Raw genomic sequence first — 23,274 nt, forward strand, 5'->3', positions numbered from 1 at the left:
TTTAGTGCCAATAAGGCGTCATCGTGCTGGATAATAGAATATAAAGATGATACATCCGCTGTTACCAAAAGAATATTATCTTTAGCTTTAAGGTCTACTACATCTATGAGGTTTAGAAAACTTTTCGTATCTCTCAGATATGCCTTAGTGCAAGTAACACTTTTTTGTAAAAAGGTATCGAGATATTGACCCAATCTAGATGAGACAGACCCTATGCTGTTTACTATACGACCAAAGAACTCAGTGGTTTGGTATATTGAAGGCTCATATATTCTTGATTTTCTGGTGAGTGCATCCCCTTGGGGGGCTTGTATTTGGAGAGCACATAAGGTGGAAAAACGCCAGGTGGAAAGTGGTTTTGATCTCTTTTCTTCTCTTCTCGCGTTGGACTCTATCACCACTCTTTCAAGAGCACATATGAACAAACATCTGAATAAGATTTTGTATATTGAGCGCTGCTATATATATATATTTAATTTGTGGACTCTTTGAAGTTTTATCTATTCTTTATGTATATATTTTATATGAATTTCTTTTGGTTCAACATTAACCACTTCACTTCAGCTCCGGAAGGATTTACCTACTTCCTGACCAGGCCATTTTTTGCGATACGGCACTGCATCGCTTTAACAGACAATTGCGTGGTCGTGCAACATTGTACCCAAATGAAATTGATGTCCAAATAGAGCTTTTTTGGTGGTATTTGATCACCCCTGCAGGTTTTTTTTTTTTTTTTGCGCTATAACCCAAAAAAGAGGGTCAATTTTGAAAAATATATATATTTTTTACTTTTTGCTATAATAAATATCCAAAAAAGTGTAAAAAAAACTAATTTCTTCCTCAGTTTAGGCCAATATTTATTCTTCTACATATTTTTGATAAAAAAATCCCAATTAGCGTATATTGATTGGTTTGTGCAAAAGTTATTGCATTTAAAAAATAGGGGATAGATTTGTGGCATGTTTATTATTATTTATTTTTTTACAAGTAATTGTGGTGATCTGCAATTTTTAGCAGCACTGTGACATTGCGGCGGACAGATCAGACACTTCTGCCACTTTTTTGGGCATTGTGCTATAAAAATGCACTGATTACTGTATAAATGACACTGGTAGGGAGGGGTTAACACCAGGGGTGATCAAATGTGCCCCAGGGAGGTGCTTTCTAACAATCTCACTCTACTCCCCTGACAGAATGAGGATCTGTTTGTTTACACTGGCAGATCCCCTTTCTGCCTTTCTGTGGAGCGATCACTGGTGGCCGGCAGACATTGAGTCCACCGGGCCCACTGATAGGCTCCTCTGCTAGAGAATGTGCGTGCACGCGCCCCGTCCACAGATCGCCATCTACGCGCCCGATGTATAATGACGATGATTCATGCAGGAGAGCGTACTTTCCGTAGTATAACTATGGCGGCTGGTTGGGAAGTAAAAAGAGTACAGGGGGAAGGCAAGCTTGACTTTTACAGGAGAAGTTGAAATTTGCAAATAATGTTTTTTAACTAAAAAGGTAGGTAACCTGTGCTTATGTATTCTTTCATCATACTTCAGTTTGAACTTCACTGGTTTTACAATTTTGCTTTAGCTATCAGGGACCCTAGAGTGATCACTTTTGCCATGAAAATATAGAGGCTAAAACAAAACTACTTTATTATGTAAAATGTCATTGCATTCCTGAGATGACACTACTCTGTCCCACATGGATGTTTCTTCAGGCACAGAAGTGATGTTCTAGGGTGCTTGCCAAGTGACACTTCTAGAACCCCAAGTGGATTCCGCTTTACCTACATGGTATACAGCACTGTTATATATCATTGTGCAGCAGTGCAAATCTCTATTTAATATTTCACAGCTTTGTACTGGTTCAAAGGTCATAGTAATTACTATCAATATATTCTGTAATTCACATTTCAGTTGTGGCAGGGTGGCCGCTCCCAGCTGTTGACATTACATCAATGTTTTAAGTGCAACCTCCTAGTCAGCTCATTTCCAAATATAGGTAAGACAGGTTTCCAGGCAGACATACTTAACACATAACAAACATCATGTCAGGCACCTCCACCTAGAACACTTTCCTGGAAACTGACTGAACTTGATTGGGAATCAGACAGGTAATGTTTATCTAAACACACAATGTTGTGGCAATATCTATATGGGTTTAACACTATACGTATCCTTATCTCATCCCTTATAGCGGAGCTCAGCAACCTGCAGATCGTGATCTACCAGTAGATCGCGGACAGGTGACTGGTAGATCACGGTCTGGGCTTGTTGAACCTTCATCCCAAACCATCAAACAAAGTGGAGTACTTATAAAGTTGAAGCCGTAGTAGGGAGCAAGAGCTGCATACGCTGATGCATCCTCTGTAGAGCTGGCTCCTGTCTCATCCTGAATGCAGGAGTTTTGGTGTACTTTCAGAAAGTGCACCACACCTGCAGGATATAATAGAAGTCTATGGCAAAGTGCAGCTAACCCGGCAGCATTATAGGGGGCTCCGAACAGTAAGGGTTCATTTACATTTTCAGTTTGCAGGGTGGTGTTTTTACCACCCCCACCCCAACTGCACTCCCTTTAGCTATAGTAGCCAGGGTTGTACACATGTCACAGCCACAGCAGGAGTTCTATGCCCTGTCATGGTTGGTGAGTGGAGCACCTACCAAGCATGACCCATTCAAGTGAATGAGACCACTCTACAAGTGCCCTGCAATTTTTGTGCAGTGCAGCAAATAAAGAGTTAAAACAGGAAGCATTTTGTTACTTTCTTACCACCTGCTTTAACCCCAGAAGCATGCAGTTGTGGGGTGCTTGCAGAGTGGCCCTATTTATTTGAATGGGTCATGATTGGCAGACAGTATCACCCACGAAAAGCAACAGGGGGTTTTATTCCTACAGATGTCTACATCTTTGGCTGCTGCCTCAGCCTCACCTGATTTGAACCCAAGATTGTGACATGTACGGCAATTAGAGGTTTAAATCAGGTGTGAAGAGGCGGCATTGTGCCCAGAGTTCTTTGACTTCTCCATGTTCAGGTAGATCTCCACCTCTTTAACCACTTGCTGACCAGGCCTTTTCTGGAACTTTTGTTTGCAAATTGAAATGAGTATTTTTTGCTGGAGAATTAGTTAGAATCCCCAAACATTATATCTATATCTATATATTTATTTTTATTTTTATATATATATATATATATATATATATATATATATATATTTTTTTTTTTTTAGCAGAAACCCTCGAGAATAACATAACGATTGTTGCAATATTTTATGTCACATTGGAAAAAAATACACTTTAAATAATTAGAAAAAGCCAATATAGTTACACAATAGTTACCCCAATTTTTTGTATAAAGTGAAAGATGATGTTACACCAAGTAAATAGATACTTAACATGTCATGCTTTAAAATTGCGAATGCTCCTGGAATGGCGACAAACTACAGTACTTAAAAATCTCTATAGGTGAAGCTGTAAACATTTTTTAAGGGTTACCTGTTTAGTACAGGGGAGTTCTTGCATTAGAATTATTGCTCTCACTCTAACGATTATGGTGAAACCTCACATGTGTGGTTTGAACACCGTTTACATATGTGGGCTTGACTTATGTATGCGTTTGCCTATGTGTGCGAGCATGGAGGGATTGGGCGCTTTAAAAAAAAAATATATATATATATATATATATATATATATATATATATATATATATTTATTTTACACTGTCCCTTATTTATTTATTTATTTGATCACTTTTATTCCTATAACAAGATAAGCATGACAGAAACTCTTTATGGTCTTTATGGAGAGATCTGGGGTCAAAAATACCCCATATCTCTCATTTACCTTTAAAAGCAAAAAAAAAATTGTTTGTTTATGCCCAAGAACCAGAAGTGACATTAGAGGCTTTTGTCCTCCAAGGGCATAGGGCCAAGTGGGGGCCATCTTGCCCTTACTCGACTTCCCAGCAAATGGCCACATTGGATCGCTTCTGGGTTTTACCAATGGCTCCAGTAAGCTCAGAAATAACCGGGGGTTACCTCTCCGGCCACCTCTAAAAGTGATCCCATGGAGAATGCGCCTGCAGAACCACTTTTATCCTACGCAGAATTGCTCATAGTAAAAAATGATATGACTGCTGCCATAACACTGGTATTAAACATCAAAGTAGTGACATATTTTTCCTATGGACCGGTCAGCAAGTGATTTACTACCCCTGCCTTATAGTACTGTATATCCCCAAAAATGTTTTAAAAGTTTTATGGTCACAGCACACACTTTCATTTTTATAACATCAGCATTATAATAACAATATAAACAATGGCTATTGTTGACAACCCAATGTAAACTCACTTGAAAAATCTCATTTTAGGTTGTGTTGAGTTGTGCCCGTCTGCTATACATCTCTTTCCAAAATACAAAGTGATGGGTTTGGCTGCATGTTAGTACCAGGTCGCTGTCCTCAGGATCGCCCCACCAGGAGATGCGCAAGCTGGGGTCCAGCAGCAGATAAGCAGATATGGCAGATAGGGATCAAGTAGAAGCGTAGTCAGTAAACAAACCAAAGGCCGGTAACAAGTCGTTGCAGGTTGGGATTAAGTGGAAGCATAGTCGAGGAACAAGCTAAAGTTCAGTAATGAATGGTAGTGGAGATAAGGTCAGGTGCAGGTATGCATAAGTGCAAGATATCAGCTGGAGAGAGCACAATAATCTGGCAAACAAGAAACTCAGATACATAATTAAATTAGGAAGTTCATGGCAGGCCCAAAGAGTTCAAGGTTCAGGAGAAACAAGAGACAAGGCAAGATTTAATTTTCTTACATATATCATCTTCACCATTTACAGTTAAGTTAACATTGGCAGACATGGTAGACTATCCTAAGCGCATGAGATTCTAGAAAGAACTTTATAAGATTTAGATCTTCATATCAGTACTTTGGAAATAAGCTAATTCCCGATCACTATCTGCAAGATAAATGTACATTTGCCTCCTGTCAGTACTAGTGTTGATCATATATTCTTAGAGCTTGTGCCACTGTCTTTTTTTCATTAGAATTATGTGAGGGTGGAGATTCAAAGATCTTTACATTGCTGGTACTGAACATCTGTGCAAAAACCAATATGTGCAAATGGCTTATTGTTTCACTTGCACAAAATCAACAAGCACATTGCTGTTGATTTATGGTATTAATATAACAATAAATGGCAATAAAACACATACCAAAAATGAACCATACTGGAGTTACAATTATGTCACACTACATACACATCATTTTCTTTTGTGGAAATATAAATCTACAAAGACATGGACACCAGCATTGCGTGTGTTAGTCCACTTTCCTTTCAGCCTCCAAGCATGGGCACAGGCTGCACTAAAATGTTTTATTGTTTATCAAAGGCAGAGGCTCACACTGCTGATAACTCTTGCTAACGCTCAGCCATTGGAACCCAACTTGCAGGGTTTTTGGGGTCAGCAGAAAACCTGGCTGTTCCTACCTGCCAAAAATCTGATGTTGCTTCTTTCTGAGATGATCTTGTTTAGAAACCCTATGAAGCACTGTCCCTGTAGGGCTTGCTGAATGCTGACTTCATAGGCCTCTCTATGGTTACCTGCAGCTGGTTGCTAATAGTTCCCACTTAGTTGCTGAGGGTTCTTCACTTAGTTGCTTTTTTGCCAACCTACCACGCTGAAATTTACTGACATGACACCCAACATTTACTGGCACAACGAAGTTTTTACTGGCATATCCAAAAGTTACAAAATTACAGTTTTAAGTGCAAATCTAGTTTTTAGGCTACAAACAAGTACAATATGCAATTAGCAAAGTGATCTAAGGTAGATATTAAGGCAAAAATATATTTCTTATTTTTTTTTCAATATAGTAAATAAGTAGCTCAGGGACAGGATTTGAGAGGGCGAAAAATTAGAATGGGCGGCACACGCATGTGAAATTGACACTCCCAGTGACACTGACAGCAGTGTGCAGCAGCACAGATGGTGATGGCACCTCACCAACATGACTCGTCCCCTCCTGAGCCACAGTGACCCTCTCTCTCCATGCCAGGTGGTCCCTTTAGTCCACTCCCGGCTTGTCTTCCTCCCGTTCCGCAGATCTGCACATGAGGCTCCAGCTGCACTGTTCCCTTGCACCATGACTTCACGTGACACATTGCCAGCACAGTCCGAACAAACTGTAGCATGCACTCGGATGGTCTTGGCCAAGTGTCACAGCCATATTTTTTACTGGCAACCTTTTTCTTTCACTTGCTGGCATTTACTGGCAGGAGAAAAGTGCCCCTTTTTTACTGGCTGGCAATAAAAATACTGGCGGTTGGCAACACTGCTTAGTTGCTAGAGTTCCCCACTTGGTTGCTCAGGTTTCCTGCTTGGTTGCTAGGGGTTTCCGTTTGGCTGCTTAGGGTTCTTGCTTGTTCCACCCTTACTCCCATTTGCTCATTACTCAATGACCAGTCCAGGGTATTTGTGCTTTGTATTTTATTTGTTACTTGGATGGGAGAAGGAATGAGTGGGATACTCCAACTGTAACTATTCACAATAGATAAGGACAACTCTCACTTGACCTCTCCGGATTTCTTGAGGAAACACTCACACTACTTTTAACCATACAGCCACAGGTATGGAATGGTTAAGTCTTCTTGCTCTCACTAGCAGCAGACTTGATGCACTATCTTATCTTCAGAACACTCTTTAGCATCTCCTTTACTGACACCCTTCCACTGACTCTTCAAGCTGAAAGGGGTGGCCCTCACTCGACAGGCCCCAAAGACACAGATCTGTACTCATCGTCGGTAGAATCAGATTCTTCCTGGTGTCTCCCTTCCAGTCATCTCTGCAGGAATTCTGGGTGTAGGTTCTCTCTCACTCTCTATTGCCCTGGACTGACCACCCAGAGCCACACAGCCTCCTCCTCTGAGGAGAGGGCAGCCGCCTCTCTTCCCCTTGGACTCTGTTCCCCAGCTCAACTAACTCTAAGCACATGTACTCTGGCCTTATATACAGTATCCCACCAAGTAATGCAGCACTTTCCTTCTGCCAATTGCCAGGGCTGTAACAAAGCATGTGCACTCACTTGTCAGGTCCCCTCCCACTGTCCAATATGTCTCCCTATTGGACCAGTGGAGGATAGTCAGAACAAGCTGAGCTGCACCTGAGTACAATAAGCAGACCTAACCAATAGATCCTGCTCCCTGGTAGGCAGAGAGCCCTCTAAGTTTACCTGACCATCTTCCTGGTAAGCAGAAAGACCAAAAACTATACTTCTAAAACTCATAATATAAACCCTGTTTGAGCTCAACCGACTCCAATGACATAAAGGGGATAAGAAAAAGAGGAAAGGAAATACACAGCCCACTGTGCAAGTACAAAAAGTCAAAATGTATTATATCAAGAACACATAAATGAAAATGTCTACCATTCTTGCCCCAATCCAGTGACAGTAATATATATATATATATATATATATATATATATATATATATATATATATATATATATATATATATATATATATATATTTTTTTTTTTGTGAGAGTGTGAAGGTACAATATCTTCAATCCTAGACGGGACCACACTGCCACTGATGCAGCCGGCGGTGACTGGCGAAACCGGTTAAGCTCTCCTTTTCCTTGTCCACCTTGCCCCGTAACTGGAGGATATGAACACTTGCTCATGCTTGATGGGTCTCATTGGAAATTGGCAATGGCAATGGCACTGGCACTGAAGATTTGTCTTTTCATCACCACCTGATAAGTATCCATTTACTCTCTTTCTACTTTGGACTACTGTATATGCTTTGATCAATGTATGATCTCCTATGGACCAGGACTCTGTCAACTTGCATGCATACTCTGGATATCAAATTATGGTTTGCAACTGTGAGAGGGAGGTTACAGGGCATTGTTTTACATTCAAATCTCTGGCATTTTTATGCCACATACATATTGTGACTGTATCTAGACCACTGTTGACCCAGGGTGCCGTCCCTTCCTCTTTCATATCTCAGCAATTCCCCCCTTTTGGATACATCAAGGAATTAACAACACCTACCACAATATGCCAGCATGCCTCTTCCCTAGGATCTAGGTCTGATCTCCTAGGATCCATTTCCCATTGGGAGCCAACTTAGCTCCACATCCTATTGCACAGTGGGCTGTGTATTTACTTTCCCCTTTTCCCTATCCCCTTTATGTCACTGGAGTTGGTTGAGCCCAAACAGTTTTTTTTTGATGATTTGATTTGAGTTTTTGATGATATGATACAGAGAGCTCCCACTCCAATCCTTTTCCCTCTATCTCCCCTTTTTGCAATTTCAAGCATATAGGGGTTTATTTTATATATTTATAGATGTATTCATAGCTGGCATTAGCAGGGATTGGCACCATGAAGGAACCTTATTTTTAGTTCTCTATGCTCTTTTCTAGCACCTACCTAGGAGGGTGCTACGCCTAAGCTACAAGACTTGGAAAATTAGCTGTAAGACCCCTTTCACACTGAGGCGCTTCTCCTGTCACTCCAATGACCCGAGGGCTTTCACACTGGAGTGGTGCACTGGCAGGATGTAAAAAAAGTCCTGCAAGCAGCATCTTTAAGGCGCTTTAGGAGCTTGATAATAGGCGCTTAAATTTATGCACCTATTATCAAGAATTAAAAAATAAATAGTTGATAGCATTAAACATACATTTATTAGTACTTTCAATAAATTCTATTTTAAACAATAAGTAAACATGCCATAAATCAAAGACTAATTGACACAAAGGACACAGTACAAGGGGGGCAGAAGGGAACGGTCAGGGGGGCATTTCAGGGCACTGCCCTAGAGCCCGTTCGCCAGTAGGGGGCCCCATGACAGCTTCCAATTCAATCACAGCTAGCTGACAGGGAAGATCGGGTCCCTGCTCCCTGCTAAGAGACTGCAGTGTAAACAGACCTCTCGTGACGCGGTCCTCCCTGCCGGCCCCTTCTTTCTTCCTGTCCACCCCAGGTGCTTGTATTTGTCATCACCTCGGACGGGCGAGAAGAGAGGAGGGGCCGGCAGGGAGGAGCGCATCACGAGAGGTCTGTTTACAGCTGCTTCCTGCGCTATTCTGCATCTAGGAAGGAAAGTGCAGCAGCTTGTATGCTGTCCTGTGTCTCTCTATGTGCCCAGCGTCCTGCCCTGTGCCCAAATGCCCTAATCTCTGCCCCATGCCCTATAGTCTGCCTATACCCCACTCTTTGCCCCATGCCCTGCCCTGCTGTCTGCCCCCATGCCCTGCTCTGTGCCCCATGCCCTGCTCTTTGACCCCATGCCCTGCTCTTGGCTCTATGCTCTGATGTGTGTCCCCATGCCCTGCTGTCTGGCCTATGCCCTGCTCTGTGCCCCCATGCCTTGATGTCTGACACATGCCCTGCTCTGTGCCCCCATGCCCCGCTGTCTGCCCCATGTTCTAGGCTCTGTCCCATGCCCTGCTCTGTGCCCCATGCTCTGATGTGTGCCGCCATGCCCTGCTGTCTGCCCCATGCCTTGATGTCTGCCCCATGCCCTGCTGTTTTATCCCATGCCCTGCTTGGTGCCCCATGCCCCACTGTCTGCCCCATGCACTGCTCTGTGCCCCCATCCCCTGATGTCTGTCCCATGCCCTGCTCTGTGCCCCCATACCCTGATGGTTGCCCCACACCTTGCTGTCTGCCACATGCCCAGCTGCCTGCCCCCATGCCCTGCCTTCTGCCCCTTGCCCTGCTGTGTGTCCCAATGCCCTGATGTGTGCCTCTATGCCCTGCTGCCTGCCCCATGCACTGCTGTGTGCCCCCAAGCCCTGCTGTGTGCCCCATGATGTGCCCTGATGTGTGCCCTGTGACGTGTCCCATGACCTACTGTGTGCCCTGTGATATGGCCTACTGTGTGCCCCATGATGTGCTCTTGTGGTGTGCCCCATGATGTGTCCTACTGTGTGCCCCATGCCCTACCATGTGCCCCACAGTGTGCCCAATTCCTTCCTGTGGGCCTTGTGATGTGTCCTGAGCCCTACTGTATACCCCATTATGGGCCCTGCTGTGTGCCATATGATGTGCCCTGCTGTGTGCCCCTTGATACATATTTCAGTGCTTCATAATGTGCTCTGCTGTGCGCACCATACTGTGCCCTATATGTGCCCAATTGCCCCTAAGTAGTATACTCTACTGTAACCCATAATGTGCCCTCCTGCCCCATGTAATGTTCCCTGCTGTGCCCTATAATGTGCCCTGCTAGCCCCTGTAATGTGCCCTGCTGTGCCCCAAAATGTTCCCCTCTGCCCCCCCATGTAATGTGCCCTATGTGTTCCCTGTTGCCCCAACCATATAATGTATCCTACTGTGCCCCCCAACCTGTAGTGTGCCCTGGTGTGCCCCATCATGTGCCCTGCTGCTCCCCATGTAGTGTGCCCTCCACACACACACACACACACATATTGTGCCCTGTGCTCTGACCTGCTGACTTCTATACTTTGTCATGGTTTCCCTAGGCTCTGCCTTGCTGTCCCCTGTGTACTGTGCTTGCTTGACATCCCATGCTCTGCCCTGATGCTCCCTGTGCACTGTTTATCTCAGGTTCGACCCAGAATTGAGGCGTCCACGCAGTGCAAGCTGGGGGTGGGGCTCCAGTGTGGGCGGGGACACCATTATCTCCTGTTGCCCGGGGGCCCCATGAGTTGTCAGTCCACACCTGGGAAGGGTACAGGGGGGGTCAGAAGGACACAATACTGGAATCAGGAGGGCACAGTACAGGTCCTTGAATGCTTCCCAGGACAGTTTAGTAAAAAAAGCGTGACTGTCCTGGCAGACCTGGGACAGTTAAAGAGTATGATGTAATGCAAGATTATCATGGCAGTGACCAGGAGTGCCCATGCATTAAAACAGCTCTGCCTGTATGTATGCGTGTGTCTGCCCTGATACTGTGTGCATATGTCTTGGGCTTGGTCTAATGAGACCAAGATAAACTTATTTGGTTCAGATGGTGTCAAGCGTGTGTAGCGGCAACCAGGTGAGGAGTACAAAGACCAGTGTGTCTTGCCTACAGCCAAGCATGGTGGTGGGAGTGTCATGGTCTGAGGCTGCATGACTGCTGCCGGCACTGAGGAGCTACAGTTTATTCAGGGAACCATGAATGCCAACATGTACTGTGACATACTGAAGCAGAGCATGATCCCTTCCCTTCAGAGACTAGACCGCAGAGCAATATTCCAATATAATAATGACCTCAAACACACCTCCAAGTTGACCACTGTCTTGGTAAAGAAGCTGAGGCTAAAGGTGATGAGCTGGCCAAGCATGTCTCCAGCCTTTGTGGGGCATCTTCAAATGGAAGGTGAAGGAGCGCAAGGTCTCTAACATCCACTAGCTCCGTGATGTCATCATGGAGGAGTGGTAGAGGACTCCAGTGGTAACCTGTGATGCTCTAGTGAACTCCATGCCCAAGAGGGTTAAGACAGTGCTGGAAAATAATGGTGGCCACACAAAATAGTTCAGACATTTTCACTTAGGGGTGTACTAACCTTTTTGCCAGCCATTTACACATTAATGGCTGTGTGTTGAGTTATTTTGAGGGAACATCAAATTTACACTGTTATACAAGCTGTACACTCACTACTTTACATTGTAGCAAAGTATAATTTCTTCAGTATTGTCACATGAAAAGATATAATAAAAAAAAGATATAATAAAATATTTACAAAAATGTGAGGGGAGTACTCACTTTTGTGAGATACTGTATGTCGGTTAGCAGTGTCCTTATGCAAACAGAACAGAGCAAATACTTGGCAGCTAACCTCTCACCAATCCTGACTAGAAAAAGGTCTATGGTGCTGTAACAGGAGTTGAGCAGACTTTGGCTTCATAGCAAGATGAGACCAGAGAGCTGCTGATATTCTAATGAGAACAGTAGGTAGCGGTCATGAGAAGCAGTGAGTGTCTCTGGTTCTTCGCATTTTTGAGAGCCACAGGAAGCTCTCGGTGGGAGGATGTGTGATGTTGTGGGACCTCTAGTGCAATAACCAATGAATAAAGGTTCTGTCACTGGATATCTGGCTGGGTCGCTGAAGCTCTGTGCAGCTGTGTGCAGAGCAGCAGTGTCTATCTTACCCCCCAGGATGTCCCTGAGCCAAAAGGCTTTTTCAGGATCACCTGTTGATTCAGGGGGATTCTGAAATTCTGATTCTGATTTGTAGTTCTGAATAAATCCTAGGACTCAAGTGAGTGCTAACCACAAGAGTACAGGTCCCAAGATCCCAGGCTTTTTAACAGAAGGGTGATCCCCCCTCCCTCTATCGACAGGAGGTGATGTAGCAGGCTTGTTCATAAGCAAAGGGGAAAAGATAGACAGTCTATGATTCCTTTTTTGTATTGTCACCTCTTTACCATTTATTAGTAGTCTGCATCTTTCTACACAGGACAACTTTAGATAACCAATGACTGTCTGATTCAGTTGAGTACAGCACTGAGGAGAAAAACAGGTAAAAGGTCTACAAGACCCATGAGGGTGTGAATGTGAAAGTGAAACTGAATGTGTACAGGAAGCCTCCAGAACAGCTGACAGGAAGCAGGTAGTGTGTTCTTAGTTATGTAGCTGATCTGGTGTTTTATACTTGTAGTCACATATGATATGGCGCCAGGTAGCTTACATGAGTGTTTGTTTATGCACAATTAATAAGTTATTATGAACATCAAAAAAAGCAACATATGGTCATGTGAGCACACCGCTGAATAACTTTGGCTGTGTGAGTAGAACAATCACAGTATTACAATGATGCAATGATGCAGAAGTGAGCCTGATTTTGCACTTTTCAGCTTTAGTAAATAAACTCCCTTGCGTACTTAAAAGTGGGTTATGCCTGTAATGTGCCCCAATCTACATATACATCTTTTGTTGACATATACCAGAAGAATCCCTATTTGAGGGATCTCTGATCAAATGAATACATTTACTGCCCAGTCCATCTCTAATATCTATCTCCTCCTCTCTCTGGGAGGAAAAGGATACATCCTTTGGTCTCTCTGTCATGTTCTGTGAGTGGAGCTTCCCAACCTAAATGTTGTCAGAATCCATAAGATTTTCCTGTGTCTACAGATCTGTCAAACCACCTGTATTATGTCAGAGTTGATTCTGTCCCAGAAAGCCTCAAACTTGGGTTTTTTACCAAACCTCACAAACACTTTCTCACTTACAGTCTCTTTCAAAAAATTTGGAATGAGTTGCAGCGTGTGAAGGGGTTCAGTACCCATAGTCCTATATGGTGTAATCATTGCTATATGGAGTTGGCCAAACTACAACAGGGTGCTAGATGGAAGGCATTTGGGGTGACCCATTTAGTTCATATTTTACAAAAATGGACTTTGCTCCCTTTCCTAGTTCTACAGGCGAAATTCTTATTGTCTCAATACAATCCAACATGCAGTCAAAGCCAAGGCAACCACGTTAACTGGATTTTTTATCACCAACCACAGTTTTTAATATAATTTTGTCAACTAACCGCACCAAGGGCCTTATATTCTAACGTTATGGCATGGTATTAATCACTTATTTGGATGAGTACCCTACTATCGCACTTCAACATTAGGAGAGGGACCTGGGTCGGTTGTCAGGGGATCAATGGGGGGGGGGGAAGCACAGATCTGTCATACCTTTCTATGAGCACATCATGTAAGGAAATGGTCTCTTTGTTTTATGACTAAAACAACTGTGCTGTTGTTGCCTTATGATGCAATTTTTGTTGCAATAGTTGCAAAGATGACTATGCATGATCTCTCCGACTTGTCAAAAGCTTTTGAATTTACCTACATTTTTGACTGCTACAGAATATCCTTATTTGCCTTATAGTGGTCCCCAATTAATACCCAGAGAAAATTGTTTTTTTTTTTTTTTTTTTTGGGGGGGGGGGGGTTATCAATAAATTTTTTTTGTTTAATTCTTTGGTAAATGTAGATCCCACCCTAGATTTAAAAAAAATACATCAATCAAGTTCAAAGGTATAACCAGCAGGGTAGAAGCACACTTTTATTTAGCATTTTATCTCCAGCAGGTCAGTTAGGCTAAATCAGCCATACCTTTCCTCTGTGAACTTGGCAGGAAAAGTATTTTAGTAGGCAATTGTATTGAAGCTAGGCAAATCAGAAATATGCTGGAAGCTATAAATAAACAATTCCTTATAAGGAAGAAGCAATGATGCCATGCATTGTACTTTGTGCATACTGTAGTAAATAGCAGCTGTATAGCTAACACAAGATAAGATTTATAATATAATTCAATGTGAAAAGTTTCTAAAGAGTTACATATTTGTGAGTGGCCATAGAGAAACCAGTGAAGCATTACGCTGTACTTCTACTTGTGTATTACTTTTATGGAGTAAAAAAAAATATCACTATGAGGATGGCATTTACAGAATTCACTATACTAACTGCAAATCAGTAAAGAATATTTCCATTCAACAAGGTTCATACAATTCCTTTTATGAGCTTTCTTGGTAAAGGTCATAATTTGTCCTTTTTTCATTGCTATTTACGTCACATTTTAACTTAAAGAAGACAAGCAATAAGTAATATTTATTCTGTATATTACATCTTGTTTGCTGTGCAGCAATGTAACAAAATCTCTCTGAAAGATGCAAGCCAAACAATTGTATTCCTTTTGGATAGAGTAAGGAAATATTAGAACTCCTGATATTTTTTGTAGCACCCCCTTACCCAAGGGCAGAAAAGAAGAACCCCCAGATGGCTCGGTGAGATAGCATTTCAAATCTCAGGGCAGAATCCTTGACACTTTGTGGGGTGAAAGGAATTGGGCACCAGTCACTAGTATCTTTAAGAAAATGTACCGTATTTAGAACAATAGGCTTATGCCATGTACACACGGCCAGACTTTTCCGTTGGACAATTTGACCATGTGTTGGCTTCATCGGACCTTTACTGTCGAAAAATCAGATGGACTTTAGATTTAGAACATGTTTCAAATCTTTCTGAGGGACTCGAGTCCGGTCGAAAGATCCGTTCATCTGTATGCTAGTCTGACGCTAGGGCAGCTATTGGCTACTGGCTCTGAATTTCCTTATTGTAGTCTGGTCGTACGTCATCACGGTCGAATCTGACGGACTTTTTTTTTTTTTTTTGAAAAATATGTTTATTAAAAGTTTCATAACAAACAACATAGAAAAACAACAGTGCTCACAGTATACAAAAGCTGTTTCATGACACAGAGATGGTCAATGCAACATAATACATCAATAGTCATAGCAAAAAGCAAAAAGGGTACTCCACTGGCTGCCCCCATAGTTCCTGTCAGTATGTACAGTCCCTCATCGTGTTCCATAAGAGCAAGAAACAAAAGACAGCTCCCCCCAAGAAGGGGAGGGGAGCACATATATGGCAGTATAGAACAAACGGAACAATACCCTCCCGCAACCACAACCATCATCCTCAGCTAAGCAGTCTCGGGGTCAGCTACCCAAACATGCCAGACCTTATCGTATTTCTTTGGACATCCCCGATGCAGGTAAGTATCTTTGTAAAGGGGAAGACTGTTATTCACCAGGCGCTTCCATTGCAACACGGATGGGGGGTCTGCCTTTTTCCAGTGCATAGCAATATTTTTACGAGCATAAAAGAGTAGCAGACCAATCATCGTGCGTTTGGCCGTGGACTGCACCACGGGCTCAATGAGTCCCAGCATGCAGACCTCCATGGCCAGAGGCACCGTGGTCATGGTGACCTTGTTGATCAGATGTAACACTGACTCCCAGTACTGCTGGACCCTAGGGCACAGCCAGAAAATATGTGAAAAGTCCCCAGGGGAGGCACCACATCGCCAACAGCTCGGAGAGTGCGCAGGGTTCATCCTATGGAGTCTGTACGGGGTATAGTAGGCCCGGTGTACAATTTTAAATTGCACAAGACGGTCCCTAATAGAGACCAGGGAGTTGAAAGGAAGGTCCCACACATCATCCCAGTCATCCGTGTCAAGTGATGGGATGTCAGTCTGCCACCTGGCCCAAAGTTTATCAAGAGCCGGCAGCGACACAGTTATGAGATGGGAGTATAAAACCGAAGTAGGTTTCCTGTCACAGTCAGTCCTAAGCGTGTGTTCTAGTTTCGATTGTGTCAGATTGCAGGAGGAGTCCGGGAACTGTGCTGTGAACGCGTGGACCAATTGAAGGTATCGGAATAGATAGTGTCCAGGTACATTGTACCTGGAAATTAGGCTGGTAAAGGGGAGTAAAGAGCCCTGCTCCACAACATGCGACACAAGCTTAATCCCTAGCTTAGTCCATGCGTATGGGTCAGGGATATGGTATAGGTGAGACAGGCCAGGATTCAGCCACAGTGGGGCATTTGGGGACACATCAGAACGTTCACGTCTCTCCAGGGCCAGCCCCGCCCGCCATGCTCGCAGAGTAGCGACCATGGAGGGAGTCAAAGAAAAAGGAGCCCGAGGGCCCCGGTATATTAGGAGCCTGAAGGCCTCCAACGAACCTAGAACCGAGGCCTCTAGAGCAGTGGAGGAGTTCGTTTGGTCCGGCTGCAGCCACCAGGCAACCGTGACTAGCTGTGCGGACAGATAGTATTTGTAACAGTCTGGGAAGGCCATGCCCCCCTGCGTCTGTGGTCTCATCAGAGTTGTCAAGCGGTACCTGGGTGATGAGGAGCCCCAAATAAAGGAGGAAAAAATCTGGTTCAGTTTTTTGAAAAACGACTTAGGCAACCACTGCGGGGAGTGACGAAACAGGTAAGTAAGTCTGGGGATGACCTTCATCTTAAGGAGATTTATACGCCCCCAGAGCGATAATGGCAGGTTACTCCATGATTTAAGCTTGGCCTGAATATCAAAAAAGACCGGGGTAAGATTTAGTGTAAGGTAATCCGACGCCAAGTGAGAAACCTGAACCCCCAGATACTTAAATGAGTCAACCCAGACCAGGGGATTGTCCGAGAGCGAAGTGGCCCTTGCCCCCTGATCAATCGGGAACAGAAGGGATTTGGACCAGTTCACCCTGAGACCAGTGACCTTCGCATACGTATCCAGCACATCTAACACCCCCCTCAGTGCAGGACCAGCATCATTAAGAAAGAGCAGCATGTCATCAGCGTACAGGGCCACTCTCTCCTCCAGCAGCCCAATACGCAGACCTGACACCTGGGGCGAAACACGCAGTGCCTCAGCCACAGGCTCAATCGCAAGGGCAAACAAAGCCGGAGAGAGAGGGAATCCCTGCCTGGTCCCCCTAAAAAGCCTGAAGGGGGCGGAGAGGGCTCCCCCCAACTGGACCGACGAAGTCGGGCTCCGATAAATCACCTGAAGCCAATTAATAAACAACAAGGGGAAGCCCATTTTCCGCAGGGTTCCCCACAAAAAAGGCCATTCCACCGTGTCGAAGGCCTTCTCGACATCCAAGGAGGCCACCACTCGGGTTCCCACGTTCAAATGGTGGGCGTGAATGTTAGTAAAGAGTCTCCTGAGGTTAATGTCCGTAGACCTACGGGGCATAAAACCAGTTTGGTCAGAGTCTATCACCGAGGGGAGCATGGGGTAAAGTCTACAGGCCAAAAGCTTGGTCAATATTTTAAAGTCAGAGTTCAGTAAGGCTATGGGCCTATAAGAAGCACATAAGGTGGGGTCTTTAGGGGCTTTGTGAATCAATGTTAAATGGGCATGGTACATGGAGGCAGGCAATGCACCAGCAGTCAGACAGGCAGTATAGAGCTGAGCCAGTAGGGGCGCTAGAAGAGTCCCGTGGGCCTTGTAGAAGGCCATCGGAAGTCCATCCGGCCCCGGAGCCTTACCTGGGGGAAAAGAGCTAATGGCCCCCAGGACCTCCAGCGCCGTAAAAGGTCGGACCAGGGTCTCCCTTTCCGAGTCCGAGAGCCATCCCAGCGCCAGCTGGTCCAATAAGGTATGAAGTGACTCAGGTCGAAAATCGGTGGGGAGACCTGAGGAGTATAACTTTTCATAAAAGTCGCTGAAAGTCCGCAGTATGTCCGAGGGGGAGGTCACGGTGTCTCCATCCGGAGTCCGCAAAGCAGATACCAGAGTGAGGGGTCGGTCATGTTGAGCCATCATCGCCAACAGACGTCCATTCCTATCTCCCTGTTCGAATACCCGCTGTTTCCCCTTATACATGTCAAGTCTGGTAATTTCCGTCAAGTGTAGCTGCAAGTCCCTCTGAGCTGCCATTAGTAAGTCAAAATTTACAGGGTCGGGGTTCGCTGTGTAAGTGGCATTACAATTATCAACGGCTTGTTGTAAGGAGAGAGTCATACCCGTCAGTTTTTTCTTAATATCAGCAATACAGGAAATATATTGGCCCCTGGCATAAGCCTTAAAAGCATCCCAAACAGTTGCAGGGGAAGAGGACCCCACATTCACCTCCCAAAATTCCGCCAGATGTTCCGGCAATTTGTCGGACAGGTCAGGATGCGAAACCCAGTGTGCACCCAGCCGCCAAAGTGCCGCGTTACGGAAGGCCGGGGAGCGAAGCACCACCGCCAGCGGGCAATGGTCAGACAATCCACTGGGGAGATATGACGCCTCCAACACGTCCGCTAACAGTGCGGGGTTGGAGAAGGCCAAGTCAATCCGGGATGCCGTCTTGTAAGAGGCTGAAAAACAAGAATACGCCCTCTTGTCAGGGTGCCTCCACCTCCAGACCTCCTCCAAACCAACCGCCCGAGCCCATCCGGAGAGCTCCAAACACTGCCTCTTAGCAGGCAGAGGCCTGTCCAGGTCTGGAGACAGGGTGGCATTGAAGTCCCCCATCACCAGCACCCGCCCAGGACAGAAAGGTGAAATTTTGTCTAAAACATCATACAGTAATGTGGATGAGAAAGGGGGGGGAATGTAGAGATTCACAAAAATGTATCTTTGAGAATACAGGGTAAACACTAAAATCACAAACTTCCCCAGGGGGTCCGTGCGGACCTCTTCAATAACACACGGAAAATTCCTGTGAATAAGGATTGACACCCCCCTGGCGTAAGTGGAGTAAGTGGCATGTATACCCCGCTGTATCCAGGGTTTCTTGAGAGTGAGGACCTTGCTGCCTAAAAGGTGAGTTTCCTGGAGAAGGATAAGCTGGGGGGAATGGGTTTTCAAATATTGGAAGAGCAGGGCTCTCTTAAATTTAGAGTTCAGGCCTCTAACATTCCAGGAGAGGACAGTAAATGAGTCCGAGACCTGGCTAGCCATTCGGTATATAAAGGAAGGGGGAGCAGGAGAATCGGGGGAGGCCCATGCAGGGGCACCCTGTAAGCAGCAAGATCGTAATTACATTGCAGATAATACCGTCAGCACTAAAACATAACATAAAACACAAACAAACAAATGCAGTTGCACATAGAACTGTGGAGGCCCAAACAGGCTCCAAACTACCCAGGCACAGAGTGCCTTTCCTACTATATCCCATCGCTCCCCCTAAAAAGAAAAACGAGGGGGGGTCCGGGAATAGTTTGTCCCCAAACAAAAGAAAGTCCTATCTAACAGGTGCAAGCGTCTCCAACTGGGACCCTGCACCGTCAGTGTTCGCCCTAGTTCCACTGGTCAAAGACACATGGCCAGGAAGCAAGTCAAAACGAAGGGGCGCGATCCACTGACCAGAAAAGGGAAAAAAACAAAAATCAAAAAGTACATAAAAAAGAGAGGGGGGGGGGACGAAAAAGACTAGGGAGAGGGGGGGGGTGTAGGGGGCGGCAGTCACGCCGCAGTGGCAGTACTTGCTTGTAGTAGTGTGCGTGTGTCTTCCGCAGTCTGCTGAGTAGGCCCGCTCCTGCAAAAGTGCCCAGCAGATTAGTAGTGGCATCACAGCCAGGTGTGCAGGAAAAGAAAAATAAAGACTCAGGGGCGTAGGTGCCGAAGCAGGCACATGGTAGGTGGTAGCACTCCGATCCCCTTGTTCAGGCAGGATGGAAGATGAAAGTCAGCAGGTGCAACGGCCACCTGGCAAGGATCCAGCAGGGGGATCAAAGAAGGAGTAGAGCACCAGGCAAGCATTGTAGAGGTGCAGGTGGCATCTGTAGTGTGGTGCAACTCATCTGCGGCCATCCAACCAGGACAAGGCAGCCTCTGGGTCCATGAAAAAGTGTGCACGATCATCAGCAATCACCCGAAGTTTACTGGGATACAGGAGGCTATACTTGAGGCCCTCATGGCGCAGGCGCTTCCTGACCTCAGTAAAGGAGCGCCTACGGTGCTGCACTTCAGGGGAATAGTCAGGAAAAAGCATTATCTTGGCCCCATTAAAGAGTAGATCTCGCTTTTCTCTAGCCGCCATCAAGACCCTATCCCGGTCTCTGTAGTTTAACAGCCTAAATAGAAACGGCCGCGGTGGAGCCCCAGGGACAGGGGGAGTAGGAGGGAGTCTGTGCGCCCACTCCACAATGAATGTAGGAGGCAGATCAGGCAAATCCAGGAGCGTCTTGAGGAAGGCCTCAGTGAATTCAGCAGGCCTCGCACCCTCTGCCTTCTCTGGGAGGCCTATGACACGGATATTGTTCCTCCTGAGCCTATTCTCAGTATCTATGGACTTCTCCTGTAAGGTTTTAACTTGCAACTGTAATGCACGGAGGTCCCGGGAGTCAGCTCTGGTGTTGTCCTCTAGCTGCGATATGCGGCCTTCAGCCTCTGTAAACCGGGCCCTAAATTTGTCCATGTCATGCCTAATGAGGCTCACATCGGCCACCAGGTGGTCAATTTTCACCATCACCGAATCCCTGCCCTCCTTGATCGCTGCTAGGAGCTCAGCGTGGGAGTCTGCCTGGGATGGAGGAAGATCAGCAGCTGCCTGAGAGCCGACAGACATCGTGGCGACGGGGGACCTCGTGGGGAAGATGGCTGCCGCGGACCGGGCCTCACCTGCTGCGGACGAACGGAGCCTTCCCGGGGGCTGCGGAGAGGGCCGCGGGGTACCGGAGGTTTTCTTTCGCCCCAGGGTGTCAGGGGGAGAGGCTGTGCGATGAAAAAAATAGCGCTGGAAGTCGACAGGATAAGCGGTGGAGCGGAGCTCAGCAGTCACACGTCCGCTCTTGTTCACATCCCAGCCACGCCCCGAATCTGACGGACTTTAGTGCGATTGTGTGTGGCCAAGTCCGTTCGTTCGGAAAGTCTGTCGGAAGTCTGCCGAAAGTCTGCCGGGAAGACCGTCGGACCTAGTCTGCTGAAAAGTCTGGCCGCGTGTACACGGCATTAGGACAGAAACACAGGATACCCAAATTGTAGCAAACATAACTCCAGACTTTTCTACTAGCAACAGTCAATACAGGCATTGGGCATTTAAGGAAAGATGGGCAACCTGTATTAGTACGCTGTTAAACACAAACAGCACCTAGCATGAGCAATGTCCTCTGGTAGCCTTCTTTCTGCTCCAATGCGTTTAGATGTACCCTCCATCAAAACAGCATGAATTCTCTACATTCTAAATATATTATTTGGGTATAAATTATATTATTATTATATTATACATTATGTGGGCATAGATTAGCACCGCATCCCTAATAGCAAGTTACAAAATATGTGAAAGTAAAATATGGGAATTTAATGGTGTCAAACCATCTCAAGAGTAAACAAATAAGAGCTAAAAGAAAGAGTTTACATTTTATTAAATACACATTAAAAAAACATTCTTAGTAGAGGGTATACATAAAAAAGGGGAAAAGGGGGGATTATACCAGAAGGCAACAGCTGTTAGTCTATTAAAGTCAACTGTAGCATATTCATATGTTTCTACTTCTTCAGGACTGGTATCAAAACTGGTATCAAAATCCGAAACATTCTTAGCGACAAACTGAGGAGGAGCCCAGAAAGAGGATATTCCAGAGGTGAAAACGTCACCTGCCACTAAATATGGAATGCCCCCGGGGGTGGGACACACAAACACAACAGAGAACACAAACAGATAGCACAAGTACCACCTAGAATGAGCAATGTCCTCTGGCAGCCTTCTTTCTGCTCCACTCCATTTAGATGTACCCTCTATCAAAGCAGCATGAATTCTCTACATTCTAAATACATTTCAAGTTCAAGAAGTAGAGGGAAATCTACTCAACAGGACACAGGAAAAAAAAAACTCTGAGAAGTTTTAACTATTCCCTACCCTATCCAAAACAATTAAAAAGTCTATATATACATTTAAAAAAAAATCTAGTGTACTTTTGCTACAATTAAGTTGGGGGGAGTTGAAATATTCACCCGCTGTTGTCTAATACACTCAGGGACAAGTAGAACAGAATGTGCTATGTTCCATTATTAAGTAAAACCTGTCTTTTTTGCTGCAGATACTGACAACAGTGGATTTGTTAATGACTATGAGCTTCAACAGTTGTTCAAAGAAGCCAACCTCCCATTGCCAGGTTACCGGGTAAGAGAGATTATAGAGAAGATATTTGCAGCAGCTGACCGCAACAAGGATGGGAAAATTGACTTTGAGGAGTTTGTGGCTGTGAGTATCATTTGTACATTTCTGCTGCACACAGTTACACATTTAAAAAAATACAATACCAACTTATTAAAAATATCCAAATATATTACACAATCTATGTGAAACAAAAATATATTTCTTCTATTATTGCAATTTAGTAGGGTTGCTAATATAAAGTTTGCCATCTTACATGGATGTGCTGATAGGGGCAACTGTGAAGGTTTTCATCCATCCATGTCATGACATAGATTGTGAAAGTAAAGGAGCACCCGGTATCCAGTAAATGCAGGTATTAATACCTGAATTTACAAGATACTGGGCGCTCCTTTACTTTCACTTTTTTCCAAACAAACACGGAGTCGACCACAAGGTCGTACCCTGAGGTAGCAGCCCAGGCCCTAACCGGGCTCACCACCACCTTTTCCTCCAACCGGGCCCAGACCTCTGGAAACCAACTCTTCCCATCTGCCCACACCCTACATAACCTATAGCAGTCACTGACTGAGTCAGCCTAGCGCAATCTACACCTCCTCTCTTAAGATGATATAGATAGTAGTAATTAATCAAATTCAGCTACTACTACTCTAGCTATACCTTGCCCTGAAGAAATCAGAATTTTCACATATTAACAATTGTATTGGAGTGTTTACCTTGAAATTGTGCTGGAATATGGACAAGAAAACTTGTGGATTACACACACAAAAAAATCTAGCTAGATGTGACTAACTGCTACTCCTTATAGTATTTTTGTTAACATAAGACTTGCTTGATAACAACAGGACTTGTACAGCTTAAAGCAGTAGTAAACTTCTCCAATGAAATTCTGAAAACGAATATGGATACTACACAAAA

At 44.9% G+C, this 23,274-nt stretch overlaps 1 protein-coding gene across 2 annotated transcripts in view; it reads left to right on the plus strand.

Annotated features, from left to right (window-relative positions):
- Positions 1–23,274, plus strand: part of PLS1 (plastin 1) — a 184,929-nt gene that overhangs the window by 95,730 nt on the left and 65,925 nt on the right. For both annotated transcript variants that reach the window (XM_077488218.1, XM_077488217.1), the window contains exon 3: positions 22,280–22,443. In XM_077488218.1, the coding sequence (XP_077344344.1) occupies positions 22,280–22,443 (164 nt within the window). The remainder of the gene's footprint in view (positions 1–22,279; positions 22,444–23,274) is intronic.

Source organism: Lithobates pipiens, unplaced genomic scaffold (assembly GCF_037356315.1).
Source record: "Lithobates pipiens isolate NorthernLeopardFrog02 unplaced genomic scaffold, aLitPip1_a1.2 Scaffold_18, whole genome shotgun sequence".
In the NCBI taxonomy this organism is placed as follows: domain Eukaryota; kingdom Metazoa; phylum Chordata; class Amphibia; order Anura; family Ranidae; genus Lithobates; species Lithobates pipiens.